Source organism: Mauremys reevesii, linkage group 1, assembly GCF_016161935.1.
Source record: "Mauremys reevesii isolate NIE-2019 linkage group 1, ASM1616193v1, whole genome shotgun sequence".
Taxonomy (NCBI): domain Eukaryota; kingdom Metazoa; phylum Chordata; order Testudines; family Geoemydidae; genus Mauremys; species Mauremys reevesii.
In genome coordinates, this window is record NC_052623.1 from 237923902 (window position 1) to 237949982 (window position 26081).

The 26081-nt window shown below is 40.9% G+C and overlaps 1 protein-coding gene across 15 annotated transcripts in view; it reads left to right on the plus strand.

The window, feature by feature from the left end:
* Positions 1-26081, plus strand: part of SCUBE1 (signal peptide, CUB domain and EGF like domain containing 1) — a 308473-nt gene that overhangs the window by 66353 nt on the left and 216039 nt on the right. For 13 of the 15 annotated variants that reach the window (XM_039547805.1, XM_039547812.1, XM_039547728.1 and 10 more), the window contains one exon: positions 14293-14427. In XM_039547805.1, coding sequence (XP_039403739.1) covers positions 14293-14427 — 135 coding nt within the window. The other 2 variants (XM_039547846.1, XM_039547837.1) reach the window with 2 other exon arrangements.

The window sequence follows — 26081 nt, forward strand, 5'->3', positions numbered from 1 at the left end:
GTGAGATTATTACAGAGGGATTGTGAGCTGTCAGCCCCTGCGCATGCCGGGGCTCTGGCTGTTAGCAATGCGCGGGGCTGACAATCTGAGCCTTTTCAGAGCTGGGTGGCTGGAGAACAGCGGCTGCTGGCGGGGTGCCCAGCTCTGAAGGCAGTGCTGCTCCCAGTAGCAGCGAGAAGTAAGGGTGGCATGGTATGGGGAGGTCGTCTCTTTTGGGGGCGGGGGTCATCACAGCCTGAAATATTTTCAAAGGGGGTCCCAGCAAAAAAAGTTTGAGAACCTCTGGCCTATGCTGGTTGTGTTGTTGTGTGGGTGGTTGTCTTGATTTGTGTCTAGGGGAGTTGTGCTGGGAGATTTGTGTGGGTGGCAGTTGGGTGCATGGGTAACCAAGTAATTTATCATCTGTGCAGTCTCCCTCATACAACCCATGAAATTATTGCATGTAAATAAGCTGTAAAGTAAGGTTCGTGATTGGTTGAGTTGCCTTTGATATCACAATGGCCTTCTTGTGACATAGATACATGCCTTACTGAATCTGTACACTGCACAGGTGTAATTCTTAAACTCAAAAGGGCTGAGATTGGATGGTAACAAACCGTGAATCTCAGTGATGATTGAATCTGGTGAAATTCTGAGCAAAAAGAGCTCTCAACCATAGTAATAGTTGTTTCAATATCTTCACACTGATGCTACAGACAGAATAGCCTTCAGAGTGATACACACACATTCCTGGAGTCTTACTATATAGATGAGAACTGAGGGAGCATATGATAACCCTTTGCAGATATGGGAATAAGGGTGAGAACCAAGGAGACATTGTTTCATTTTGTCATAGCTAAGGAAAATTTTGGCTGAATATCATTGGGGGGAAAAGTCTTTATAATTATAATGATTAGACAGTGTAATAATCTCCTAAGAAAAGTATTTGAAGCTTTGCTTGGGTCATTTTAAAACAGAATGGACAAAGCACTGAAGAATGTTAAGTGGATATTTATTTATTAAGATTTCAGTTTTATAAATATGCCACAGCAAAGGGTGCCTTTCCAAAACTTCAGGACGTTGTGGTATACATTAAAAATATAATATAGGAGATGCATGATCTAATAAGGCTTCTACATCTGTTTTTCTTCTGTTTTAAAGCAGGTTTAAAAATAAAATAACCAAATTTATTTAAATGTGTGTGAATTTTTAAAAATGTCTGTGATACTGCAAAAAATGTGTTTAAATTGATTTTTGTAAAGTATTCCTAATGTACTGTCATCACAAGCATTATTATTTACAAAAGAAAAAATGTACACTCTTTCAAGGTTGAAATGGTATAAATATGGACTGAAAATCTTTTCTATTATTTACTTTGTGCAATATAAAAGTACCTATAATATATTGTTAGATAAATACTAGACAAAGAAAACTAATGACACTGTGTAGCATTTCAGCTCTATATTAAGAAAAAAGTCTTCTAATTCACTATGATAAAATCTACGTGCTGCTATATTTAGACTCAACTGGGAATTTCAACTCTTTTTTTTAATGCTCTTTAGAAGCATTGCAAAACTTCATTTGTTTAACTCTGTCTCTCATTTATGTTGAAGAGGTAAGTGAGAAACTGCTTCTAAAACTAGGCAGAGATGCAATAAAAAGTGTTAATATGACAGACAACATCGAGCTGTACATCCCTTTATTGATTTATAGAATAAGAAATGGCCCGGTGCTCTGAGAACAGCTTAGGGAGTCGAATAATCTGAATTCTCTGTTCCAGGGGCTTGCTTTGTGACTGAGGGCACAAGTCATTTAGCACTTGATCCTGCAAGAGGCTAAGCACTCTGGTCCCAATCCATCAAAGCGCTTAGGTCCCAATCCAGTATGTGCTTATGCGTGCAACCCCTTGCAAGGTCAAGGCATTATCTTCTTTGACTCAATTTTCTCCTGTGTTAAATGAATGTGATACTTACCTATGAGTGTCAAGTCTTAATTTATGTTTGCGAAAAGCTTTGAGATTTTCATTTGGAAGATGTGATAAAGTACAAAGGTTTAAAATTACTGCAAAGACTCCCCTTGATTTCAGTGGAATATTTTGAGTGACTCTAGGCCCAGTCTCACAAGTTTATTTATGATTGCATGTTGTAAGCATGTAAAGCTTATTCCTGTGATGTGAAATCACATGAACATTGGGGGGTTGGACCAAGTTTCAGTTTGTGAGTTTGAAATCAAAACTTCAAATGGAAAACTGAAGGGGTTCAAGTTTACATGAACCAAAAGTAAGAAGGTTCCAGTGAATGGCAACTGTAATTTCACACAGCTTTAGTTCTCAAGTTCGAGTTAGCATGTTCACACCAAATCACTACTCTTTGATATCTTCATGATGGTACTTCAAGGAGTGATGTGGCAGCAACTGGCTGTGGCCAATCAGACATAAGAACATAGTATTTGCCAATGCCAGATCAGAACAGTGATTCATCTAGTTGAGTATTCAGTCTCTGAAAACAACCAATATCAGATGTTTCAGAGGAAGATATAAGAAATCCCATAATGGAATAACCTGCCCATAGAGTGTTTCTTCTTAACCGCTGCCAATTAGAGGTTGGCTTATGCAGGAAACATGTGGTTTATGTCCCCTGTAAATATTTCATCCTGTCTAATGTAACTGTGGATGTTTTCATGATCCACATAATCCATTGTTTAAAATCTACTAAACTGTTGGACTCAGTGGTATCTCATGGCAATGAGTTCTGCAGGTTAATTATGTGTTTTGGTTTAGAAAATATATTTTATCGGTTTAAAATCTGTTACCTTACAATCAATCACTTGTGGAAAATTCCTACAATAATAATAGAAAATGCTTACCTTTTAATTAGTTTTTTTTTAAGTCCTACAAAATTAAATAAAGAATTATATTCCTGCTATAGAATTTCATCAAATGGGATTCAAGATTCCGGTAGGAAAGATATCTCTGTTAAATTCTACAGATGTTTTAGAGCAATTTCTATATAAGCATATTGGTTTCATCCCTATTAAATCCATTAGCACTTTCCATGAGGGGATGATGCAGATGCTACTGTAATGTCTTTTAGCTGTTGAGTGGATGACAACACCATCAATTATATCAACCATAGCAACACCAACTGCTCTTTGAAAGAGCTACAGGTAGCTAAACTTGTTCATTTAGTTTGTAATGCAACTCACACATAATTAGTATCTAAATGTTTTATACCTATGGAGGCATTTTTTAATTAAATGTTCTCTAAGGTCTTAATAGCTAGAAAAGCCACTTAGTTGGAGTTGTAACAAGATTTCTAGCAGCGTGTATCTGTGTAGCAGAGGGCACAATTAAAGTGAATGATGTGTCTCATTTTACATTTAAAAAAAAAAATCTTAACATGCAGGTAGTATCTTTTATCCTGAAAGGTCTTGATTTTATTTTTAAGACAACCTGTAGCCTGAATAATCTCTTATGCAGGTTATTGATATGTAGGGGACTGGAAATTCTGGACTAGATCCTTCGCTGGCATAAATTGGTATATTTCCATTGTACCTATGACCATTTACACTGGGTGAGGATCTGGCCCCCTATGTATTTTAGAATCATGGACTTCGTAACTTTGCTTTGTTGGGATGCAGCATTGTTCCTGCACAGAGTGAGAAAATGGGTTCTTGGGCTACTACTTCCCCAGGTGTGGAGCTTGTGAAGTTGGCAGGAACAAGGTAGTTTATTGTGGAGGCAGCATTCCCCACTCATTCACTCCCACTTCCCAGCAAGGATATTGTCTGGGGGTTTTTGCTCCCTTTCCTTTGCAGAAATGAAGAGGAGCATATAACACATTAAAGTATAATCCTTAGAGTGCTCCTTATATAGCTAACAAAACCTGGTTGGAATGGTTTCCACGCTATCCCAAATATCTTTCATCGAAAGCCACATTCTTCCAATGCATCTGCGATTGATCAGTCATTAAGAATCTCTGCTTCTAAATTCAGCTGGTCTGTTATAAGGTTATGATAACCCAATATCAATTAACATCATCACTCTTCCTGCTTGGTATTACCAATGCTGCTGCTTCATTTGTGGGAATAGTCAATACCTTTTTCATACTTGCTTAAAAGCATATACTTGTCCTCTGGATCTCCAGTATATCATCCTTCTGTTGAAACCTGAAATAAATAATTTGTTTAGTACTTATAGTGTCTAAATTTGACACACATGTAAATTAAGGAAGCAGTCCAACACATATTTCAGACCATATCTTAGATAGTCAGATTATTTGGAATAAAATCCCTTAAGAGTTTGTAAATTGAAGATATCCATAAACAGGTTCTTTCCACTATCAACAACTGGCAATTGACTCTTCCACCTCTGTCAGCAAAAAATGTTTTTCCACATTTAGAACTCATTCCATGGTATATTGAACATTGCTACTGGATTTTGCCAATATGATAACTAGAGTTGGTTGAAAATTGGAGTTCCATAATTTCTCCCCAGAGGGTAGGTATTTTGAATCTTGTTTTAATCCTGAATGGGATGAAAAGTAAAAATAAACATTTTTTTTTGGTGTGGAAAAGTTCCAAAAAAATTCTGATTGAAAAGAACCTTTTTCAAAATTCACAGATAGAAATATTCCATTTTACTTTATTGAACTGAATAAAAATTTCATTTTAGATTGGTTTGCCATTAATCTGTGTTTGCCTGAGCTGCCATGGTGCCTCATGGGAATGGTAGTTCAGGTACCTCACCTCCACATTCTCTTTTATGGAACAGGCCCCCATCTGGCCCATAGAGGAAAATGGACACTTTGCACCTAAAGTATGTCTTCCATGAGGCTTTGTGACAGTTCAAGGAAACACAGATTAATGTCTGACTGATCCAAAACAAAATGTTTCAATTTAGTTTCACCAAACTACGGTGACCATACATCTCATTTTGTCTGGGACAATCCCTTTTTAAAGACCTGTCCTGGCCGTCCTGACTTTTTTGGTACTATAACCCTGACAGCAGAACTGGGAGCTGAGCACTAATAACATTAGGTTTTTTGAAAACCCCACTGTGATGGAGCAGGAGCATCTGGGCTCAGCTAGCCTTGTCCCCCATTCTCCCATACCTGCAGTCAATGCCAGGCCAGGAGGCAGAAGAAAAGGACGGAGCCTGGCTCAGTTAAAGGCTGGCTGGCAAAGAGGTGGGAGGTAGCTCTGCCTGTCTATGTGAGGGGAGCTCCACTACAACCCTGACTGCCAGAAGAGCTGCAGGGTGAGAAGCACTGCATCCCTGACAGAGAGAGACTGTTGAGAAGACTGGGGATGACCCAGCAGTGAGTGAATTTTACTATTTGACTGTAAAGGCAGTGTGGGTTTACACCCCTTCCAGTCTTACATCCATTCCCGCCCAGAGGGACGTGAGGCTGGGGCAGGATGCCACAAAAGGTCCACAAGGGGGCACTACTCCAAGAGAGCCACTACAGGCCTTTTGGACTATAAGGGTCACTCCCAAAACTGTAGGACCCTGTCGATGTTGCTTCACACAGGGCCCTGGGCTGGGACCCAGTGGAGAGGGAGGGCCCAGGACTCCCTCCCACACCTCTTTAAGGGCTGAGGCCGAAATGCAAGTGGAGGACAGAAGATTCCTGGCCTAAGGTCAGGAACCAGGAATCTCTGCCAGGTCAGCGAAGCAAGAAGCTGAATATTAGGTGTGGTAACCACTAGACCATCCAGCCCTCCGAGCATACTCTCAATATCCACCCAAAAATGATAAATTGGGAAGGGGACTGTTTTTAGTTATTTATTTTTTTAATATTTTAAATAAGAAGATTGAGCAAAGTATTGTTATACCCACTTTATAGTTAGGGAATCTGTGTCAGAGAGAGTTGTTGTCAAAGCCTTTAGATTTGTGTTTAACTTTGTTCAAAATGAAGTTTTATTGATGTCAAATATAAGCCTGATATGAAAGATAAGTACAGAATTTAGATGGACAGAATATAGTGATGTCGGCAGTAGAGAAATCATACATAGCCATATTGTTCATGATCCTGGCATGGGTGAGCTTTAGGGGAGGATGTAAGAAAGGTGTAAGCAGTCAGAAGCTATGAGGAAGTATAGGAACTGCTTTCTGTGTATGTGTGAGGTAACAGTTGCCCCAAAGGACATAGCAAGGAGGCAAGACCATCACAAAAGATGACCTGACATGAAGACTGGGCAGCTCACACAATCTCTCCTTAAGCTTTCCTTGAGTTGGTCTGATTCCATGCCCAGCATATGACTGTACCTTACTGGTATAATTTAGTCTACAGATCACTGTTTGGCCAATATTTTCAAACCTTAGGGCCTAAAGTTAGGCATCTGAACAGAAGCAGTCTCATTTGCAAAAGCACTAGGCACTCCAGATCCCATGGAAATCGATGGCAACTGCAGGCATATGCTACCTTTTATTTACATATATGTGGGCCTCTAATATAGTTTTAGGAACCTAAATTTAAGGGTGCCCAGGTTTGAGACTATTGGCCTTTACTAAATAGTAGTAAAGGACATTGTGTGTAGAAAGGAGCAAGTTAACTTACTTTGAAAAGCTGTTGGGGAATTATGTTCCGTTCAATCAGTATTGTCAAGGGGTATGTGTGTGTATAAAAAAGGAGAAATGATTAACAAGAATATAGAGGCTTCAAGTAAAATGTCCAGTGTTTATTTTGGAAATGCTAAAAGCTGTGAAAAGTGTTTTGATGTCTTAAAAGGGCAAATTGTGGTGCCTGATTGTTTATGAGAAAGAAAGAAAGAAACAAATGACATCAGCAGACTTGACCTATGTGCTCTGTTGGCATAATAGCATTGAGGCAGTTTATTTCTGTTCAGTAAATGGGCAGACATCATACAAGCCAATATTAAGCTATCTATTTGAAGGGAATGAAATTATTCCCTGTTATGACAAAACACAGGCTTCAGCTACATTTGCAGAGAGTGGAAAAATATTTGATTATTTTTTTTAAGCAGTGTGGGGGATATAAACGTTTTTTTCCTTATTGCATTGTTTTCTTGGGGTTCCAGTTTAAGGACAAAATACCATAATGAATAACCCAAATATTAGCACAGCAGGTTGGGAGCGATTCAGGAAAACTGGTTTGTTATCTTAGCCTTGGATGCTGAGCAGACAGTCTGGCTGCATTTATAGTCTCCAAAAGCGATGTTTTTTGTTGATTAGAATAGAGATGATGATTTATTACTAGAACTGGATAAATACCACTAAAAACTTCCCTCAAGTTATTGCTTTTCAAAGGCATCTGCTTCAGCCACACTTGTGCCTTACTGTGTTTTATTTTCTATGGAAATTTGAGAAATCCAAATGTATTTGTACAAACAGCCCCAGAAAGCGAAATTTAAGCTCCCACATTCAAGTGCTTCCATCAAAGACTGAGAGAGCAAATGAAAATCCAATTACGTTACATCAGTGACTGTGGAGCAGACCAACAATTAAAGCTCAATAGATGACACTATTTATAGGAGATGGGATACTGTTTGACACATCATGGGATCAAGCTCCCATTGAGCTAGAGGCTGTACACCTTCATAATAAAAAGATAGCGCCAAAGAATGTACAGTCTATACAGTTAATTGATACATTTGTGCAACTTATTCTCCATCTTAGAGATGTGTTTTCACTTTTAAGATAAAAGAAACCCTTGAAGGGGTAAATACATTTTTCTTTTCTAAAGAATTTGTGTTATGTAGACAAACTTTTCAGCTAAATGTAATTGCCTCCACACACCAAAAGAAGAGGAAAAGCATTAAAAGAAACTGAAAAAAAGAAATGAAAAACAAGTTCCCACATAGAGCCATTGCAAGTAAATTGATGTTGAGAATAATTATTTCTAATTAGAAGGATCTATGAAAGATGGAATCACCAGATTACTAATGAGTTGCCAGCTGATGCAATTATCAGTGTTTCTTATTTCTCCCTTTTTCTGCAAAACTTGTTTGGCTTTTGCAGGGTATGGCAATTTTCATACTTTCTGTTTTTAAAGGGATATTTTAGTAAGCATTCACAGCTGTAGTTTTTTTCCACCTTCTGAAGATGCAGGTTATCTGTTGATCTGATCTATGCTTTGTGTAAAGTTTCTATCACTGTGGTGTTTAAATGCTGAGCTCATCAGTTTTCATTCTCCTTTTCATGCAATGTTTCTTCTCCACTTTTGTCACATTACCTTTTTTAGTCCAGAAGCCAGATTTTTCAGGTGTCTAGCTTTATGTACATATGTTTGAAAATTTTGGCCATGCTCTTAAAATCTCTGTGAGCTCTACTCCCTCTCATCCTGAAGATATGCTTATTGCACATTCACAACCAGATATGTCCTTTTCTTATTCATTCATGCTCCTAATACCTACCTTTTCATTATCTAAAGGTGGTCCAATAAATGTGGCTAGCAATGATTTTACTTACAAACCTCTTGCTCTTTCACAGCCATATCAGCTGGTGTGATCCATCACTCTCCTACCTTGACAAACTTGTCACCTGTTGTATGAGCATTTCAGCAGGAGCTGCTGTCTAAGACATCTAACCTAATGCCATTTGCTCAACTCCCACAGCCACTTCCAGATTTAATCTTGGTGCCCCCAATGTCATCTTGAAATCAGATCTTCCAGGACGCCTACTGCACAACAACATTGGTGCACTCTTGAGGAGTGGAACAGGGAGGTGGAAAGAGGAAAGCAATGCTATATATAAGTAGCCCCACTGCTAAATTAGAATTAGGTTAAGTTCTAGGGATGGAAAACTATGATTCAGATGAAATAACAGGCATGAATCTGAGTCATTTTTTAAATTTTAAGGAGTTCCATATGTACGTATGTATTTATCTGTTACATTTTGTGCACTTTTACCCTTCCCAGTTTATAACAGAAATACAAGTATCAAAATACTACAAGGATAGCTATACGCAGTATTTCCACCTCAGGAAGGCCTTTTCTCAGGAGATTTGCAGACCAGCTTCCTGACTAAAGAGGTTCAAAATGTACTGACTTTGAGGCTCAAACATCTCTACCCATTTCTCTTATAAGCTAAAAGGCACCCCTCTCCCCCGGAACTGTGTTTTGCTAAACTATCTTGAAGTCCTGCACTACTGCTACCAGCAATCCATTTCTCTGCCGCACAGTGCTACAGTGACAAAAGCAGCATTCTGAGAGACAGCTTCCGAAAGTTTTAAAGAAAAAGTTTGAGTAAAATTTCCAAAAGTTCCTCAGTGACTTAGGTGTCCCATTTTCAAAAGGTACTTAGGAGCTTAACTCTCACTGAAAGTCAATGGGACTTACTCACTTTGATTTTTGTGTCACTTAAACACTTATGATAATGTTGCCATAAGGCAGAAACACAAAAAGAAGGCAGAGAAGAGATTCTCCAGGAAAAAGAATGGGGTGGGAGTGGATGTGCATCCCTTGACAATCAGTCTACCTAGTTTGTTTCCATTTCTTTCCACTGCAAGCTTGTGGTTTTGGTCTCAAATGGGATTGACTTTATAGGTGTCCTTTGGTTGTTGGCTTTTTCCCTGGAGTGTGTTGAAAAAGTATGGTTGATCAGAATTATTTTTCAAAGCGAGGCCCTTGGGGACACTGGCTGAAACAGGTGTGCCGTCTTCATATGGTAACTACTCTGAATTAGCCATGGTTGCAATACAGGTGGGCTGCTTTGAAAGGTTTAGCAGATGCATTAATTGAAAAGCCAGAAGCATGTTTGTTGGTTTTACTAAAAAATATTCCATCAGCTGTAATGACCAGACACACACACATGCTCCTCCACCGCATCCCACAATCCAAACTATGCACAAGGTCTAATCCAGTGGTTCTCAAACTTTTGTACTGGTGACCCCTTTCACATAGCAACTACATTATTTGATGAATGTTATTGGACAGCTCCAACTAAGATTGTGCTTGACACTGTAGATAATAGGAGATATGGTTATTGTCCTCTAAGGCCCAGTCATGCAATGAGCCCTAATCAAGCTGATCCCTTAGCAGGGCTAAGGCCGAAATAGAGAGACAAACCAATGCTATACAGTGTACAAGGCAATCAGACTCTCAGAGTTTGCTGGGGCGGTTTCTACAGTATGGGAGTAAGCATATTCTAGAGCTGAGTTGCTCCCTTTCACTCAAATCTTCTCCTTTGTCTTTATTTTTTAATCATTTTGGTGCAAGTAACTGACAACATTTTGCTATTAGAAATTTCTCCAGTTGTTTTCAGAGTCTGAACTGTGTTAACGTTAACTCTAAAATACAAAGGGTAGCGGTTGGTGGTAAATGGGGCAGTCTCATTACAGAAGTGGTAAATCATCAGATTTTACTGTTGATAAACATGTTGATAAATTATTGCATTGGTTTCAAATTATTCATCACAATGGAAAGGCAATTGTTCAAGTTGTTTTGTGAAAATATAGACAGCAACACTTGGAAAACGTCTCACTTTCTGCAAAATTATGTTTTTGTATATGGATCAAGTGAGGTTTTTTTTCCTCCAGTTAGCATTAAGCTAATCTTCTGATGAGACGAGTCTACAATCCAATGTATAATTTTGAAGAAATTTAGTCCAAACCCTGAAGACTGAATTAGGGCTATTTGTGTCAATATTAACATTACTATTGCTGCAGCCCGCAAGGTCTATTCATTCACACAAGTAGCCTCTTGCAAAGTCATGTGACTTCTCCTTCCCCTCACAGCTCGAATGGCTCAGGGTACGTCTACACTACGGGATTATTCCGAATTTACATAAACCGGTTTTGTAAAACAGATTGTATAAAATCGAGTGTGCGCGGCCACACTAAACACATTAAATCGGTGGTGTGCGTCCACGGTCCGAGACTAGCGTCGATTTCTGGAGCATTGCACTGTGGGTAGCTATTCCGTAGCTATCCCATAGTTCCCGCAGCCTCCCCCCCCCCCTTTGAATTTCCGGGTTGAGATCCCAGTGCCTGATGCGGCAAAAAACAATGGCGCGCGTGGTTCTGCTTAACGGTCGTCAGTCACTCCTTCCGCTGGGAAAGCAACGGCAGACAAGCATTTCATGCCTTTTTTTCCCTGGATTGCCCTGGAAGATGCCATAGCATGGCAATCATGGAGCCTGTTTCGCCTTTTGTGACTGTCACCGTATGTGTACTAGATGCCGCTCACAGAGGCGATTCAGCAGTGGCACACAGCTGCATGCTTTTGCTTTTGCATGATAGCAGCGAGGTTATCAGCCATATTGTACCATCTACCATACCATAAATTGGTAATAAGATGGGCATGGCTACCAGTCCTTTTGCACTGTTCCATTTGCTGTTGTCATAAGTGCCCCTGGCTGCTCTTAGCCAGGGGCTAGTTAAAATTGGGAATGACTCCTGAGTCAATCCCTCCTTTTTGGTATCTAAAAATAGAATCAGTCCTGCCTAGAATATGGGCAAGTGTACTAGAGAACCACTGTATCAGAGAACCAGAGAGCACAGCTGCTCTGTGTCAGATCCTGCATAGATTATGAGCTGTATGCTATTCACAGGGGGTGCTCCTGCAACAACCCCACCTGTTCATTCCATTCTTCCCCAGCCTTCCTGGGCTACCATAGCATTGTCCCCCCACTTGTGTGATGAAGTAATAAAGAATGCAGGAATACTTGTTAGTGAGAAATGAGTGGAAGGCAGCCTCCAGTTGCTATGATAGTCCACATAGGACATTAAGGAGTGTGGAGGAGAGGAGCCCAGCATCCTGCTGCTAGTCCAGGGGCAATTGAATCTTTTCTTTACACATGAAGGGTGGGGGCTGATGAAGCTCAGCCCCCTGTTGCTATGATGATGATGGTTATCAGCCATATTGTACCATCTACCAGGAAAAATTAGGGCCAGGCGCCTTGATTGACCTGACCGATGCTAGTACGCATGGTTACCAGGCCATTTGCACTGCCCCATGTGCCAATAGGCTGATGATGACTATGGGTATCAGTCTTATTGTACCATCAGTCACCCATGGCGGGGGGGGAGCAAGGATGTTGGTGTTGAGTGCTGCACCATCGCGTCTATCTGCAGCATTCAGTAAAGATAGGGTGACATGTAAAAGAGTCAAGACAGGATTGTTTTCCCTTTCACTTCTGGGGGTGGGTGGGGGGGTGCGTAAATTGCCTAGCTATGCCCTGACCCACCGCGGACACTGTTTTTGACCCTAGAAGCATTTGGAGCTCAGCCAAGAATGCAAATGCTTTTCAGAGACTGCAAGAACTGTGGGATAGCTTGAGTCCTCCAGTCCATGAGCGTCCATTTGATTCTTTGGCTTTCCGTTACGCTTGCCACGCAGCAGTGCGCTGAGTCCCTGCTATGGCGTCTGTCTGGAGATATTTAAAAAATGATTTTGAATTTCGTCTTCTGTAACGGAGCGCTGATAGAACAGATTTGCCTGCCCTTACAGCGATCACGTCCGCATCGTCCATGCTGGAGCTCTTTTTTTATTTTGATTTCGGACTGCATCGCCACCCGTGCTGATCGGAGCTCCACGCTGGGCAAACAGGAAATATTCAAAAGTTCGCGGGGCTTTTCCTGTCTACCTGACCACTGCATCCGAGTTCAGATTGCAGTCCAGAGCGGTCACTGGTGCACTGTGGGATAGCTCCCGGAGGCCAATGCCGTCGATCAGCATTGATCGATATGTTAATACCGATACTAGCGTTACTCCTCTCGTTAGGGAGGAGTACAGAAACCAGTTTAAAGAGCCATTAAAATCGATATAAGGTGCCTCCTAGTGTGGACGGTTGTGGCGTTAAATCGGTTTTACGCTCCTAAAACCGGTTTAAACGCCTAGTGTAGAACAGGCTTCAGATGGTCTCTCCTAATGTGCTCCTCAAATGGCTCTGATGTGTCTGCTAAAGGGGTTCAGTCTCCCAAAGGGACAAGAGGAAGTGATAACATGTTGAGAATGCTGAGGGCAAGCAGTGTTTGTGGGGGGGATTTGAGGGAATAGTGCCTCATAGTTTCCTGGTAAAAAGGAGGGGGGAAACTTGCTGCATGTTCTCATCCTGGTCCAGGATAAAGGAGGAGACATTCTTACTCTCTAGAGCTTGTTATCCTCATTACACTGCTCTGTGCCTGCATTTACCATCCTTTATAGTGCTGGAGCTTGAGCAGTAAACATCACACTCACATAGGTTGATCCCCATGGTCTTAGGTCTTCAGGCTCAGTAGTGATGGCTGAACCAGCTCTGCATTGCAGCGTTAATTACCAATCAGGTTTCTCTAGCATTTCAAATCTCCTGGATGCAGTGTACCTGCCTAAGCAACATGTCTGGTCATTTCATATACCATTTGACTTTCTTGAAGAAATAATTATTGCAGTAGCTATGCCAACCCTGCTGAGGCATTTATAGTTTTTGTCCCTTTCTGAAATGTTGGCACTTCCTGTGGAATAACTGGTTGGTTGTTTGCAATGCCTCACAAAAGGAACAAATTGTGAGTTTCTTGGGTGGCAGAGACTCTATTGTCCAAAGAGTTAATTCGGAACAGGGATATTCTGCAATCTTTTATGAGCAAAAGATGAGAGTGCTTGCAAGGTTGAATACAGGTCAGATACACTGAGTATATCGTTTAGTGTCAGTGTTCTCCTAATGGTAAAACATATGTCTCCGTTAAACAGAACAGTATAACAGTTTTAATGCCAAAGGGAGGTAATGGTGGGGAAGGGGGGTGGCAGAGGAGGGGAGAGGGGACCCTCAAAACAGCCAGTAGCTAATGCTGCCTTTGTGGGTTTATATATTTGCCTATTAAAATGACAATACAGACATGGGACATTTAGATTTAAGAAGTCTTTCTTTCATTAAACAACATTAAACAAATGTACAAAGTAGGGGGTTATGACTTCAGTAATTGAAGCATGCTGTTCTGTTCAAGACCAGAACTCTATAAAGACTCTTTTCACCCAATAATGCCCTTTGTGTTTGCCTGCTACCCTGATAGAAATTACTGTAGGCCCAAAGTATGTCTTTCCAAGTGGATAGGGAATGACAGAGCACAACACCACTTTTGGCAGATGGGGTCACAGCTCTTTAGAACATTAACATTCATTGTGCTTTGGAAATCAATTTGCAACTCAGAATGCATAGTGGCTTAAGCTGGATGCCTGCTCCCCCCCATAGTTCTTTTAATGTTAACTTTAAACCTGTGAAGTGAGAAAAAGAATTAAATGGATTAATTTGGATTAACTGTAATAGTGCCAATGTAAATTGCATTAGATTGATGTACAGAGTGCCATTTGGTTGATGCTTGCTATTTTAAACATATACTCTGCGTGTAGATATTACATTCTCATTTTTCCCCCTAGACGTTGATGAGTGTCTGGATAACAATGGAGGATGCCAACAGATTTGTGTGAACACAATGGGCAGCTATGAGTGTCAATGCAAGGAGGGTTTTTTCCTCAGTGATAACCAGCATACCTGTATTCACCGCTCCAATGGTAAGTGCTCAGTCTTGGAGACATGTTCAGTGGAGTAACCATGTTGCTAAAATATTCAGAAACTATGTTCTTTATATTTCTCTCCTCAGATCTCTGAAAATCATTGTGCTATAGAAGTTGGATAGTTTATTGTATCCATAGATTTCTGTGAGATGTCTGTTTATGGGTTGGTGGGGTTTTTGGTAGGATCTTGACTGATTTATTGTGCAGCCATCTAAACTGGCAGCATATTCATTAGTAAGGCAGGGAAAAAAGATTTTGATATGAAATATTAATATCTGGAATGTAAAACTACTGATCATTAGAACAGAGAAGTCATTTAAAATGGCAACCCTCTACCCTAGGCATTATGGTACCAAAACTTACATTGAAACAAATGGCCAATTTATTTGGGAAATTATACACACTCTTCTTTTGCCAGAAGCCCACTGAATTTGCTTGAGTTTTTGATTGCTGATAGCCAGTATTTGTAAAATCAAGGATTTTCCATACAGCTGTGGTCATAATCTAGTGATGATTTTTGTTGGAGCAAGCCCCTCTCTTTTTCCTGTAAATTTCAGACACAGAAGACAAGCTTGGGTGCAAAAGGGAAAAAGAGCAACAGAACTATACATCTTTGCAATTAAGTGGATTCTTGATGTGATCGTTCAGACTTCTGGTGACCCTAAGAGTAGTGGGCATATATTCTGGTAAACTCAGTTTAAAAAAGGTGATGGTGAGCCTCAAAGCAGCAAGATGAGTCTGGTCAACAAAATGACCACTCACCATACAAACAGTGTCTGAATTATTTTAAGTCACTGTAATTAACCAGAGGTTCCTACTGAGTGTAGGATGTGAATTTAGTCACTATATTAACAGAAAACCCAAACCTTATAATTTAACAGGAGGAGCTTTCTTAAAATTCTAAATATATTTCTCATGGTGTGCTTGTTAACTTAGAATTGTAGAGATAAATAATATTTTTTATTTTAAAAATATGTACAATCCAGAAAACTATTCAGTTTCTCTGCATTTTAAAATGATTGTCAAGTTTAAAGCAACCAAAGCACTTTGATTTTGAGGAGAACCTGCAATTAAGCTCCATCAGCCGATGTATTTTAAAAGTTGTTATCTAGTAGGATTTTTAGTCATTCTGTTCAATATAAATTGTTCAAATTTCTGTCCAGCATAAAGTAACCCTGACACAAAGATATCCAACAGAGCAAGGAATAGTAGCTGGAAGCTTAATGAAAACCATTTGCAGAGTGCTGCAATACAATCATTATTTCAATTTGCACATTATAAAAATTCCCAGCTGTAATAAAAGGGAATTTAGATATCCGAGATGGAAGCTAATGAAACAAATGAAAAATGAGATTCTGAAGGCAAAAGATTTTTATATGAAGTAGATTTATTGAGGGAAATGGCGAGTTTTTATGGTGAGGACGATTCTTAGTTTGCAGGAGGACTGGGGAAGCTGATTTAAAGGGTGACTGAGGTATGCCCGTAATAAAAATGTGTGGGGTGAGTGTGTTTGTGCTAGCTTGTTTATAAAGAATGTGTGAAATGAGATTTAATTAAAGCAACACAGTCAAATTATTTTGGGTCTGAAATAAGAGGGCAGGAGGCAGTTACAAAATGTATTCTGACACGAATGCTCTATGACTTTTCAAAAATAAAGTGTCAATTTTTTTTTAAAAAGTAAACATTCTGTAGCACTGTGAACCCAAACCCAAACACATTGGGCTAGCACATTAGAACCAGGAAATGAAACTGAGTGATCTAGTTTCATTGTCCAAGCTGGCTGAAGTGCAAACAGTAACCAGGCACGGTGAGAAGTATATCAGATTCTTTCCATTAAATATATAAGCTGTTAACCTTAGGAATATTGTTTATTTTCAGTCTGTATCATGTGTGGGTGTCTCTATAAAAACTTGGGGACAAAACAGAGAAGAAATATTCTTTTATCAAAGTATTTAACTAGAGACCTCTTTAGTGCTAGATTGTGTCTACACAATGGGTGCACAGGGATTTGTGGGAGAAGGGCACAAGGATCCTTCAACCCTTCCCACACCTGGCATCAGTATGTAGGCTCCAGTCACAACATAAGCGCAATGGTCCAAGCACTTCAGCATGGATGTAAATTTTAAACACAATTACGCCCATTGACTTCTATGTAAAAATGTTTAAATGGGTGCCTATCCATACATTTCAGGCACCTTTGATATCAATTAAAAGTACATCCTATGTGCCACACTTTAAGATAATCCACAACAAAGCTCATTCCCCACTCAAACAATTTCCTGCTCTTATATTTCCTCCTACCATTTTCAAATGTCTGGTGAAAATGAGAAGCTGTGCAATGTACACTGAAGGGCATTGGATTTGAGCTATTTCAGATGTGGGAGAATATACCCCAAAGCTCTTGAGCCCTCACAGAGATTTCCCAGCCTACAGCCTTCTCTCATTTATATTAATGGGTGTCCAGCTTGAGAGTCGCTGCTGACCTGTGTGGCCAGTATGGCTCATGTGGTTTAAAGTTATGTGCATGCTTAAGTGATTTGGCATTCAGAGCTATAGCAATCCACATGCAAATTGGAGGGGAGAGAAAAGGTTGCAGGAGGAAAGAGTTTTTGGAAGAGGCACCAGAAAGTCAGTCTGTGAGCACATGGTTGGAATGCTCACTATGGTTGCAGCACTTCTGTAAATAGTTCTCTTAATAAAGACCCAGTTTAGTTTTAGAACATGGAGTCTTCTCATGTTATTAGCCAATGTGTGGTACAGGAAACATGGTAGCAGCGGTCAGTCTAATGCAGTATTGACAACTCCTAGGATTTCTTTGCACCTCGTGCAAGTTTGGCCAGGATGAGAGCCAGTCTCAGGGTGATGTGAGAAACTCCAGCTTTCTCTCAAATTTCAGCTCTGCCTAGGGAAACCTCCCTCTGATTGGCTGCTTTCCCATCAGTTCCACCTCCTGGGGAAGAGCAGCCAACCAAAGCTGCTACAGAAAACAGGCAGAATTCTCTCCCCTACTCCCCAGCAGCTGACACCATTTTCACAGGAGGAGGAGGAGGAAGCAGAAAATGCCCAGAAGCTCAGGTTAGCTCCACTCCCTCTTCTATCTTCCCCTCATGTGAGCAACAGCACTTCTCCTCTCCCTTGCTGCAACACTTGGCCTGGGAAGGGGAAAAGGGTGGTGAATAATCTCCCCCTATATCGAAAGCGGGAGAAAACAACCCCTCTGCAGTGCCCTTCCTCCCCAGGCCTGGGAAAGGGATCTGATGAGCCCCAGGAGCTGCAGGAGGAGCAGACATGGGGGGGAGGGTCTGAACTGATGTGGGGTGGAATTGATGGGGGACAGGCAGATGTGGAGGTGAGAGCTCCTGCAGCAGGGTTCAAAATCACCTTAATAAATTTGGGAAACACAAATTGTTGCACACCTGCATGGGGTTGGATGGTGAGTTCAAAACTCAAAAGACCAGCCAAACAACTCAATATAACACTTTTAAAAAAATCTCATGATTTGGGGGGCAGTTTCATGACTTTGGGGGTGTGACTCATGATCTTTGATCATTTGAGGTTGGCAATACTGTTAGTAAGACTCACAGCAAGGAAGAGCGTGTGATTAACAAGAAAATAAAGCAGCAGCTAGAAACAGAGCAAACAAGCAGCATGGAGGGACTCAGACCACTGGGAATACTGGATTTCCAGACAAAAAGCTCTGCACAAGCATGGAAACAAGAACTGAGTCTGTATACAGAGCTGACTTTGGGGGATAAAGATGCGAAAATGAAGGTAACATTTTTTTAAATTTCTCATTTGGGGGGAAAAGGACAAGGAGTGAGTCTGTTGCCAGAAATAATTTCGGAAGCATTAGAACAGCTGATAAAGGTGTTTGATGAGTACTATGATCCCAGACAGAACAAGACTGTAGAGCGCACGAGACTGGGGGCTGTGTGTGTGTGTGTGCGCGTGCGCGTATATGTGTGTGGATTGTTTGTGTTGTATCCAAAACAAAGCAGCAGAAGAGGCAATAGTTATAAAGCTGAGAACTCTGACATCCACATGCAACTTTGGAAACATTAAAGATTCCTTAATTAAAGATGGGCTCTTTTCTGAGACGTGGTTTCAGCTTATAGGAGAGCTGTGGAGAGAAACAGATGTAACCCTACAGAAATGCCTCCAAATAGCAAGGGCACCCTTGGTGAACAGAGAAAAGATCAAAACAGTGACTGTCGCTAGTGCAGAACAAGTACACAGGCTCAAGCTAATGGAACCCAAGAATGAGAACGGAGACAGACTGAGAATGGAGATATCATGGTCTAGTGTATAGTCTCTGAAAAGAAACATGAAAGGCAGAAAGAAAATGCCTTGCCTATGGACAAAGGTGCAATGAGTGTGGGAAATGAAACCACTTTGTCACAATGCTGCAGAAATATACCCCCAGAAATATAAAGCAGCAGGACATTCAATGATTGAGGACTGTGTCTGCAGTGTGACTCTTGCATATCCCAAAATTCTCAGCATACATGCAATTTAGAAGTAGGCTGACATAAATTCAGGTGCTATATTTGCAACTATTCTATTTGATCAACAACCAATTCAATCCCAGAAGGACTGTCGAGCCAGCTGCAGTGTAACCCTGGAACACTGATAAGCAGCAATATTAGACTGGAGAAATGTGACCAAGTGCTGAGGGCAGTGGGCAAATGCTGGCTGCTGCAGTGGTGCTGGAACTAAAGGTGTTGGGGGTGCTACCGCACCCCCTGGCTTGACGTAATAATAACAGACACCAAATACATGGTTGCCATCATCAGCACCCCCACTATAAAAAATGGTTCCAGCACCGATGGGCTGGTGTCTCCTCCAAACTTTTCCTTCTTGCAGACTATGCTCCTCACTCCAAGGTCCACGTAGGTTGCCAGAGAGGCCATGGACTGGATGGCAGCATTACACTTCCCAAAGTGATAAGGAAGGGTAAAGCTGTGCCCCCTTTCCCATCTGTGCTAGTCATCAGGGAGTGGGGAGTGTGTGCAATATCCCACTTAAGAATCTATGAATGCCTACTGCCACATACACTTCCCCCAACATTCAAAGAGATATTGTGCCTGCCTTCATCTCAACATCTCTAGGAGCTGCTGCTGGAGCATTGTGTCTTCACTCACCACTCCCATGGGCTGTGGTTAAAAGCCACAACAGGGGGGTTTAATATCTTCTTCCGTGAATCCTGGATGGCATGTCTCCATGATTTCCAGAAGTTTTCTCATTATTTCTTACGGGCAGGAAAGATCAACTTAAATTATCCTCAGAACAGTATGAATTTTATACTGGAGGGGTTAGACTGGTGTTCAAGTCAGGACAATCATTTTGCAATGTTTGTTTTGTTTTACTTTCTCCATTGCTGACCAACGGATTCAGCTCACACATCTTTTGGGAAGAGGCTATGCCCAGTACAATGTGATTCATGTATTATGCCTAAAATTTACTTCATTTCCCTGCAGCTAAGCCAGGTTTCAACATTTTATTACGCAAAAGAAAAAGAAAAGGGACAAGAAGAGTGTCTTATGGTGAGGGACAAAACTTAACAGAACATAAAAGAAATTTTTGGTTATTCATATAAATATTGTGCATCTTAGTTGCATTGGTAAGCTGTGGTAACTAGTAAATTATATAAGAGAAAAAACTGGTGGCTTTAATAGAAACCAAAATTAGCTACCTACTAGCCTAACGTATGTTTAACCCCTTAAGTAGCATGCACTTCAGAAATCCTGGAAAGATTAGTATTTTAGGCACCATCTACACTATATCGAACTAAATGATATTAACACAAATTAGGTACCTTTTAGTTCACGCCAGCAGGGTCTGCATGGGGCAATTGGTATAGCATGTTAGCCTTCTCTACAATTCACACCCATCTAGTTCATAATGCAAGGCCATGTATACAAGCCCTTAGACAGAGCTTAATTACGTGTCTATGGGTATGTCCACACTGCAACTGGATGTGTGACTGCAGCATGTGTAGACAATACTTGAGCTAGCTTTGAAGCCGCAGCAACATGGGCTATACGAGCTCACCTGGGACCTGGATGTGTACTCAAGAGGCTACCACTATGCTGCTTCCTCTTTAGTTATGGCTTCACTGATATTGTTAGCTTTGATCTAGCTAGCTCAAAAAATAACTTGGGTATGTTTACACTCGCTGCAGTCACACATCAGATTGCAATGTAGGCATACTCTAACTCTGCTAAAGACTTGGACTACATAGGTCTCCTGTACATACAGGCTCTGCATCACTAGCCATGCAATGCAGCTTGAGTGATATGGGAAGCCTTAAATGTCACCGCCTATGAATGTGTCTCAAAACATATTGAATATCTAATCATAGGCATGCCACCTTAAAGTTTGTCTCTTTAATGTTCCAGAAGGAAACTTCAGTTGTTTCTGTTCAGATGCAGATTGGGCTTTCATCATTTTATGTATTTTTCTTTAAATTAGCCAACAAATTCCACATGTAAAAAGAGATGTCATTTAAAAACTTAACCCTTGATTCTCTGTCCAAGACACATTTACGCTGATGGTGTTACATCAGCTAATTTTCATTACCAACGCCCTATCTATCCTGGCAGTGTCAAGCCAACTAAAAAGGCAGGAATAATTGGAGGAGGTGGATTTAAGGGATGGGGAGGAAGCAGATGGAGAGGAACTGGGCTATAAAACACAGAAAATTATGGGGGTTTGTTCAAATTGTGTAAAAGGCTTTTAAATGGAGGTTGCCATGGTTTTTCAGACCATTTGAAAGCCATTTGATGAGGAGTTGCTTGTCCTCTTATCACATAGGAATATGGTGTACAGTTGAATCTTATTAATTTTGCAGCTCTAGCCTAGGAATGATCTGATGGAAAGTGATGTGATGTCAGTCGTGCTATGACAGGCGTGATCTTAAAAGTTCACTTACTTCTTCAAACTGCTGGCTCCATTATTGTTGGAGGAGAAGAAAATTATACTTCAGTTTTTCTTCTCCTCCACCCCAGCCTCGGATTTATTTATATTCTTACCCTGTTTTCATAGCTCCAACAGGATTCTGCAGTGGCAGAATAGCGGAAAGCCTGGGCCCTAGGGAAGAAGTGCCACCCAGAGGTTAGAGCAGGTGGAGACTGCAAGTTGGACTTGTGTGTTCTGTTCCCAGCTCTGTTGCTGGAACTGTGAGAGACCTTGGGCAAGTTCTTAACCTCTCTTTAGCATAGTTTAACCATATGCAAACTATTATACTGCATAAGGTCTTTGTGAGATATCATCAGTTTGAGAGCCATCTGTGAATAGCTTCATAGAAACACAAAAAATGTATTAATATTTCATATTCATTTGTAAGGATAACTGAATAATAAGTGTGTTGCCATGTCTCCATAACTTTGGAACATCAGAGATTCTCATCTCAATTCTAAAAGTTCTTTAGACACATGCAATCTGTTAAATTATTTGGATGTACCAGACCACACCAATTCTAAGAGCAGATGCCCTGTGCCATGGAACAGTGTCTGTAACAATAGACTGTCCCACTGTAATTTTAACAATCATTGTATTTTAGGATTTCAATTTTAACAGAGAAAAGTATGTGAGACATCATTTAGTGAAATCAATACCTGTACACTAATATGTCTGGATAACATATATTTTGTCTATTAAAACATCATTGTCTCAGATAATATTTGGTTATGGTTTAGGAAAAGGTTCCTAAGTGTAGAAATAATAATAATAACCCCTCTCTTTATTTGCACTGTAGCGCTTGAGTAAATAATGTAACATGACTGCTTATCTGTAATTGCATTGATGAGGGAGGATACAGGGACAAAGAGTAATGTTAATAACATTTTAAATCTCATTGTGCTTTGGTAGAAATGTGCATATCCTGCCAGAGTCACTACTGTTGGATTGTAAGGTTTCTCATCTTCTGTATGGGCATTGTGTGAGAGTATCCCCCACTTGACTTCTCAGTGCAGTGCTCTAGTCTAACAAATAAATTACTCATCAAGCACCTTATTCATAAAGAGTAGTCTATAGACATAACATTTTTTTAATCCTTTGTTTCTATAAATAGTGAGAGGGTAGAACACTCAACAGTCTCTGCACTAACATGTACCACTTTAATAGGGTGATTTTTAAATAGGAAAGCAAACACGGGCCAGTTGTAGGGGATTGATTTTAACCCTTTAAGTACCTCAGTAAAATTAAAAAACCAACAGCCAGAAAACAGTGTTGCCATTTGGAACTTATTAAGCTGCACCTTATTTTATAATTTTGCACATTTCTCTTCCCTGAATTGTTGTCCCTGGCTTGTCTAGTGTTTGTTTTGTCTGTCTCCTGTTGTGAACTCTGAGGCAAGGAACATGTAAATGTAGGGAACATATAAAAAAGTAGTAGTTGTTAAAGTAATGTAGTGCCTTTCACCATATTGCCAACCCTACTCATTTAAAAAAAAAAATCGAGATAAGCCTAAAAGAAAATCACAAAATTTGCTTTAAAATCATTGAGTTTCTTTTTATTTATGTTCTGGATTTTGAGCCTTTTAGTTTACACTCAATTGATGTTTTCAAGCTTTTCTCCACAACCATGACGGCTAGAAACTTAGTCTGTTTTTATCAAAGCCCAAAGTGACTTGCCCAAAGCATCAGAGGGAGTTGGTGGCAGAGCCAGGGTTGAGTACTCTGGTACCTCTTTCATTCCATCTGTCATGAAAAATGCTGTGAGCTGTCTCAGGCTGTACTTTCGTTTGACATTTCACATCTTCTGAAAGACCAGAGAGTGCCCCCTAACACTTTGCCAGAGCTTTGGTTTAGTACTGACTCAGGAAAACAAGAGTACCAGCACTGAATTCCAACACCATATCTTTGTTTTGTTTCTGGCTATGGTTTATGTCCTAAGATACTGAAGAGTTAGCTAAACTCAATGGCTGTGAGTTCACTGCAACTGAAAAACCAAATCTTCCAGAATTCAGAGACAGCTATAGGCCTAGATACACCAGAATCCATGGCTGAATTCTAGGGCACTCTACAGAAGCTGGCCTGCGAAGCACTCCAGAATTTTAGGGGCCCTTCTGAGAATTATAAAAACTCTTTTTCAATGAGGTTAAAGGGGATGTTAAGTACCATCACAAATATACTGCCTGCAACCCTCAGCTGACAAGAAGTCAATAAGCCAAAAGTCTAACTTATATATATTCCATGATTGACTGGAACAGTAATCAAGCAGATGGATACTTGAATAAGACTCAATTGGGGTGCGGGGGAGGGGGGAAGAGACAATAATAGGAATAACCTCTGAGGGTAGGACAAGACAGGAACTGACAGGAAAGAGTCTGTCAGAAATCACAAAGCTGGAGATATCAAGAAGTGTGTCATGGAAAGAGCAGGTGTTTAAAACACTTAGCCGCAGCATGACAAGCAGATTGCTCGCCAGGAAGAGAAGGGAATTTTTAAGTCAAATCAAAAATCTCTCCACACCTGTGTGACACAGAATGCAACGAACAGTTTATAGCTCAGCTCTTGACTGACTAGCAGCACTAATGAGAATCAAAAGCTGTATGCATGGTTGGGAAAACACACTGGAAAGCGGTACATTTAAAAAAAGAAAATATGCAAAGGAGGCCTTCACACTCAATCATTCAATAATACTGGAAGTGTACCAATATTTTGTTCATACTGTCTGCTCAGAATACAGCAACATTATAATAAATACAAGAACTGGAATGTTTTTAAAATGCCCCTAGTGTTCAGCAGACTGAAACTTCAGGTGAGAAATATCTGGGGACATACTAAGCCAAAATATCCTGGAAGAAATTCACATTCATATGCAAACCATAACAAAATGAGAACGGTATTAAAGGTACTGTATGTGTTATACATCGTGGTGTGTATCCCAAATGGATGGAGGGATATACTATTCAGGCCCAATCCTGTGATGCTCTGAACACCACCTGAAAGACATTCAGCATCTTCAATGCCTGTTGAAATCGTCTACAGCATTTATTGTGGCCCTAAGAAGTTTTTCTTTCCCTACATTTTTCACTAGGTAGCTGAATTAGCCACAGACAAATGCACAGGCTACATTATTCTTCTCTATTGACCATGGCAGTTTTATGGACCAAGACATAGGTGGTCAGAGCAGTGGTGGTCAGGTCTAGTGGTTGGAGCAGGAGTCGTGAACCAGGAACTGGAGTCTGCGTCAGAGCTAGAGTCAGAATCAGGAGTCGAGCCAAGGATCAAAGCCCAAGCTGGAGTCTGAGTCAAGCCAAGAGTTGGAGCCAGAGTCAGTAGCAAGGGGTGGGCCATAGAAGCAGGGATCTGGAACAAGGCAGGAATCAGGCAGGGCTCAGGAGTCAGGTCAGAAGGCAGGGTTCAATGCAGCAAGCAGCCAAACTAGGATTGACCTAGTTGTTCAGACAACTTCCTGTGTCTCCTGGCTTAAATAGTGAGTCCTAGACTATTGGAGAAGCCAGATATCTCCTCCAGTCAAGAGAGCAATGCCTCTGCTGAACTGGGGTCCACCAGCGTGACACTGACTGTTGGTACCTGTGAGTATTGGGTGGTTACTGTCATCTGAGGACTGGCTGTGGACCCCTCACAGGTAAATATAGATGACATCCAATAGTGGTCTATCACTTGCCTTGGTGGGTAATGACACAATGTATTTTTGGCTGAGAACCAAGGTTAATCAATGGGAATTCAAAATAAATTCCAAATATTTGTTAATTTTCTACTGAACAGTGTGTGTGTGTGTGTGTGTGAGAGAGAGAGAGAGAGAGAGAATAATGTGTGCGTGTGTTGTGCTCCAGGGCTGGAGCACCCATGGGAAAAAACAGTGGGTGATCTGCACCCACTGGAACCCCCATGGGTCAGCCCCTCCCCCCAGAACCTCCCACGGATCAGCTCCTCCCCCTTCCTCCCAGTGTCTCCTACCCACAATGGATCAGCTGTTCCACAGTGTTCAGGAGGCACTGGGTGGGGGAGTGGGGGCAGGAAGAGGTGGGGGAGGTAACGGAAAGAGGGGAATGAGGGGCAGACTTGGAGGAAGGGGTGGGGGTGGGATGGGATGGGGTCTTGGAGAAAGAAGTGGAGTTGGGGTGGGCCTGGGGCAGAGTGGGGGTCAAGCACCCCCCAGGAACTAAGTAAGTCGGCACCTATTAATTACAGTGTCTCTTTTCAGGCCATCATCCATCCATCCTAGCAATGCACATTAGCCTGAATAATTGCACGCTCTGCTATCTTATTCATCTTAAAGTTTTCCTATTTGCTCAAAAGTTGGACTCAGTCTCAAGGGAATGGGCTTTTTTAGGAGATTCCAGTACTAATCTGTTGCTCAGGCAAGAGATGTAGAGCAAAAAGCCCCTTTTATGGAATTTCAGCTTTTTTGCTTCTGTCTGGAATCCAGAAATACATAGGCACACATGAAAAATAATGGAGAGAAGTTTCCTATAATGTTTGAATTCTGGTGAAAGGTCCAGGTTAATTCTTTTCTAAACTAATTTCACCATCACTAACCAGAATAAGCTGATGTAGTCAATAATATGTGCCCTTGCAATGTCTACATGGTATATAATATGATTGTACAGCTTCAAAAGACTTGTTTACTCAGAGAGAGACAAAGTGACCTGAAGAAGAGCTCTATGTAAGCTCGAAAGT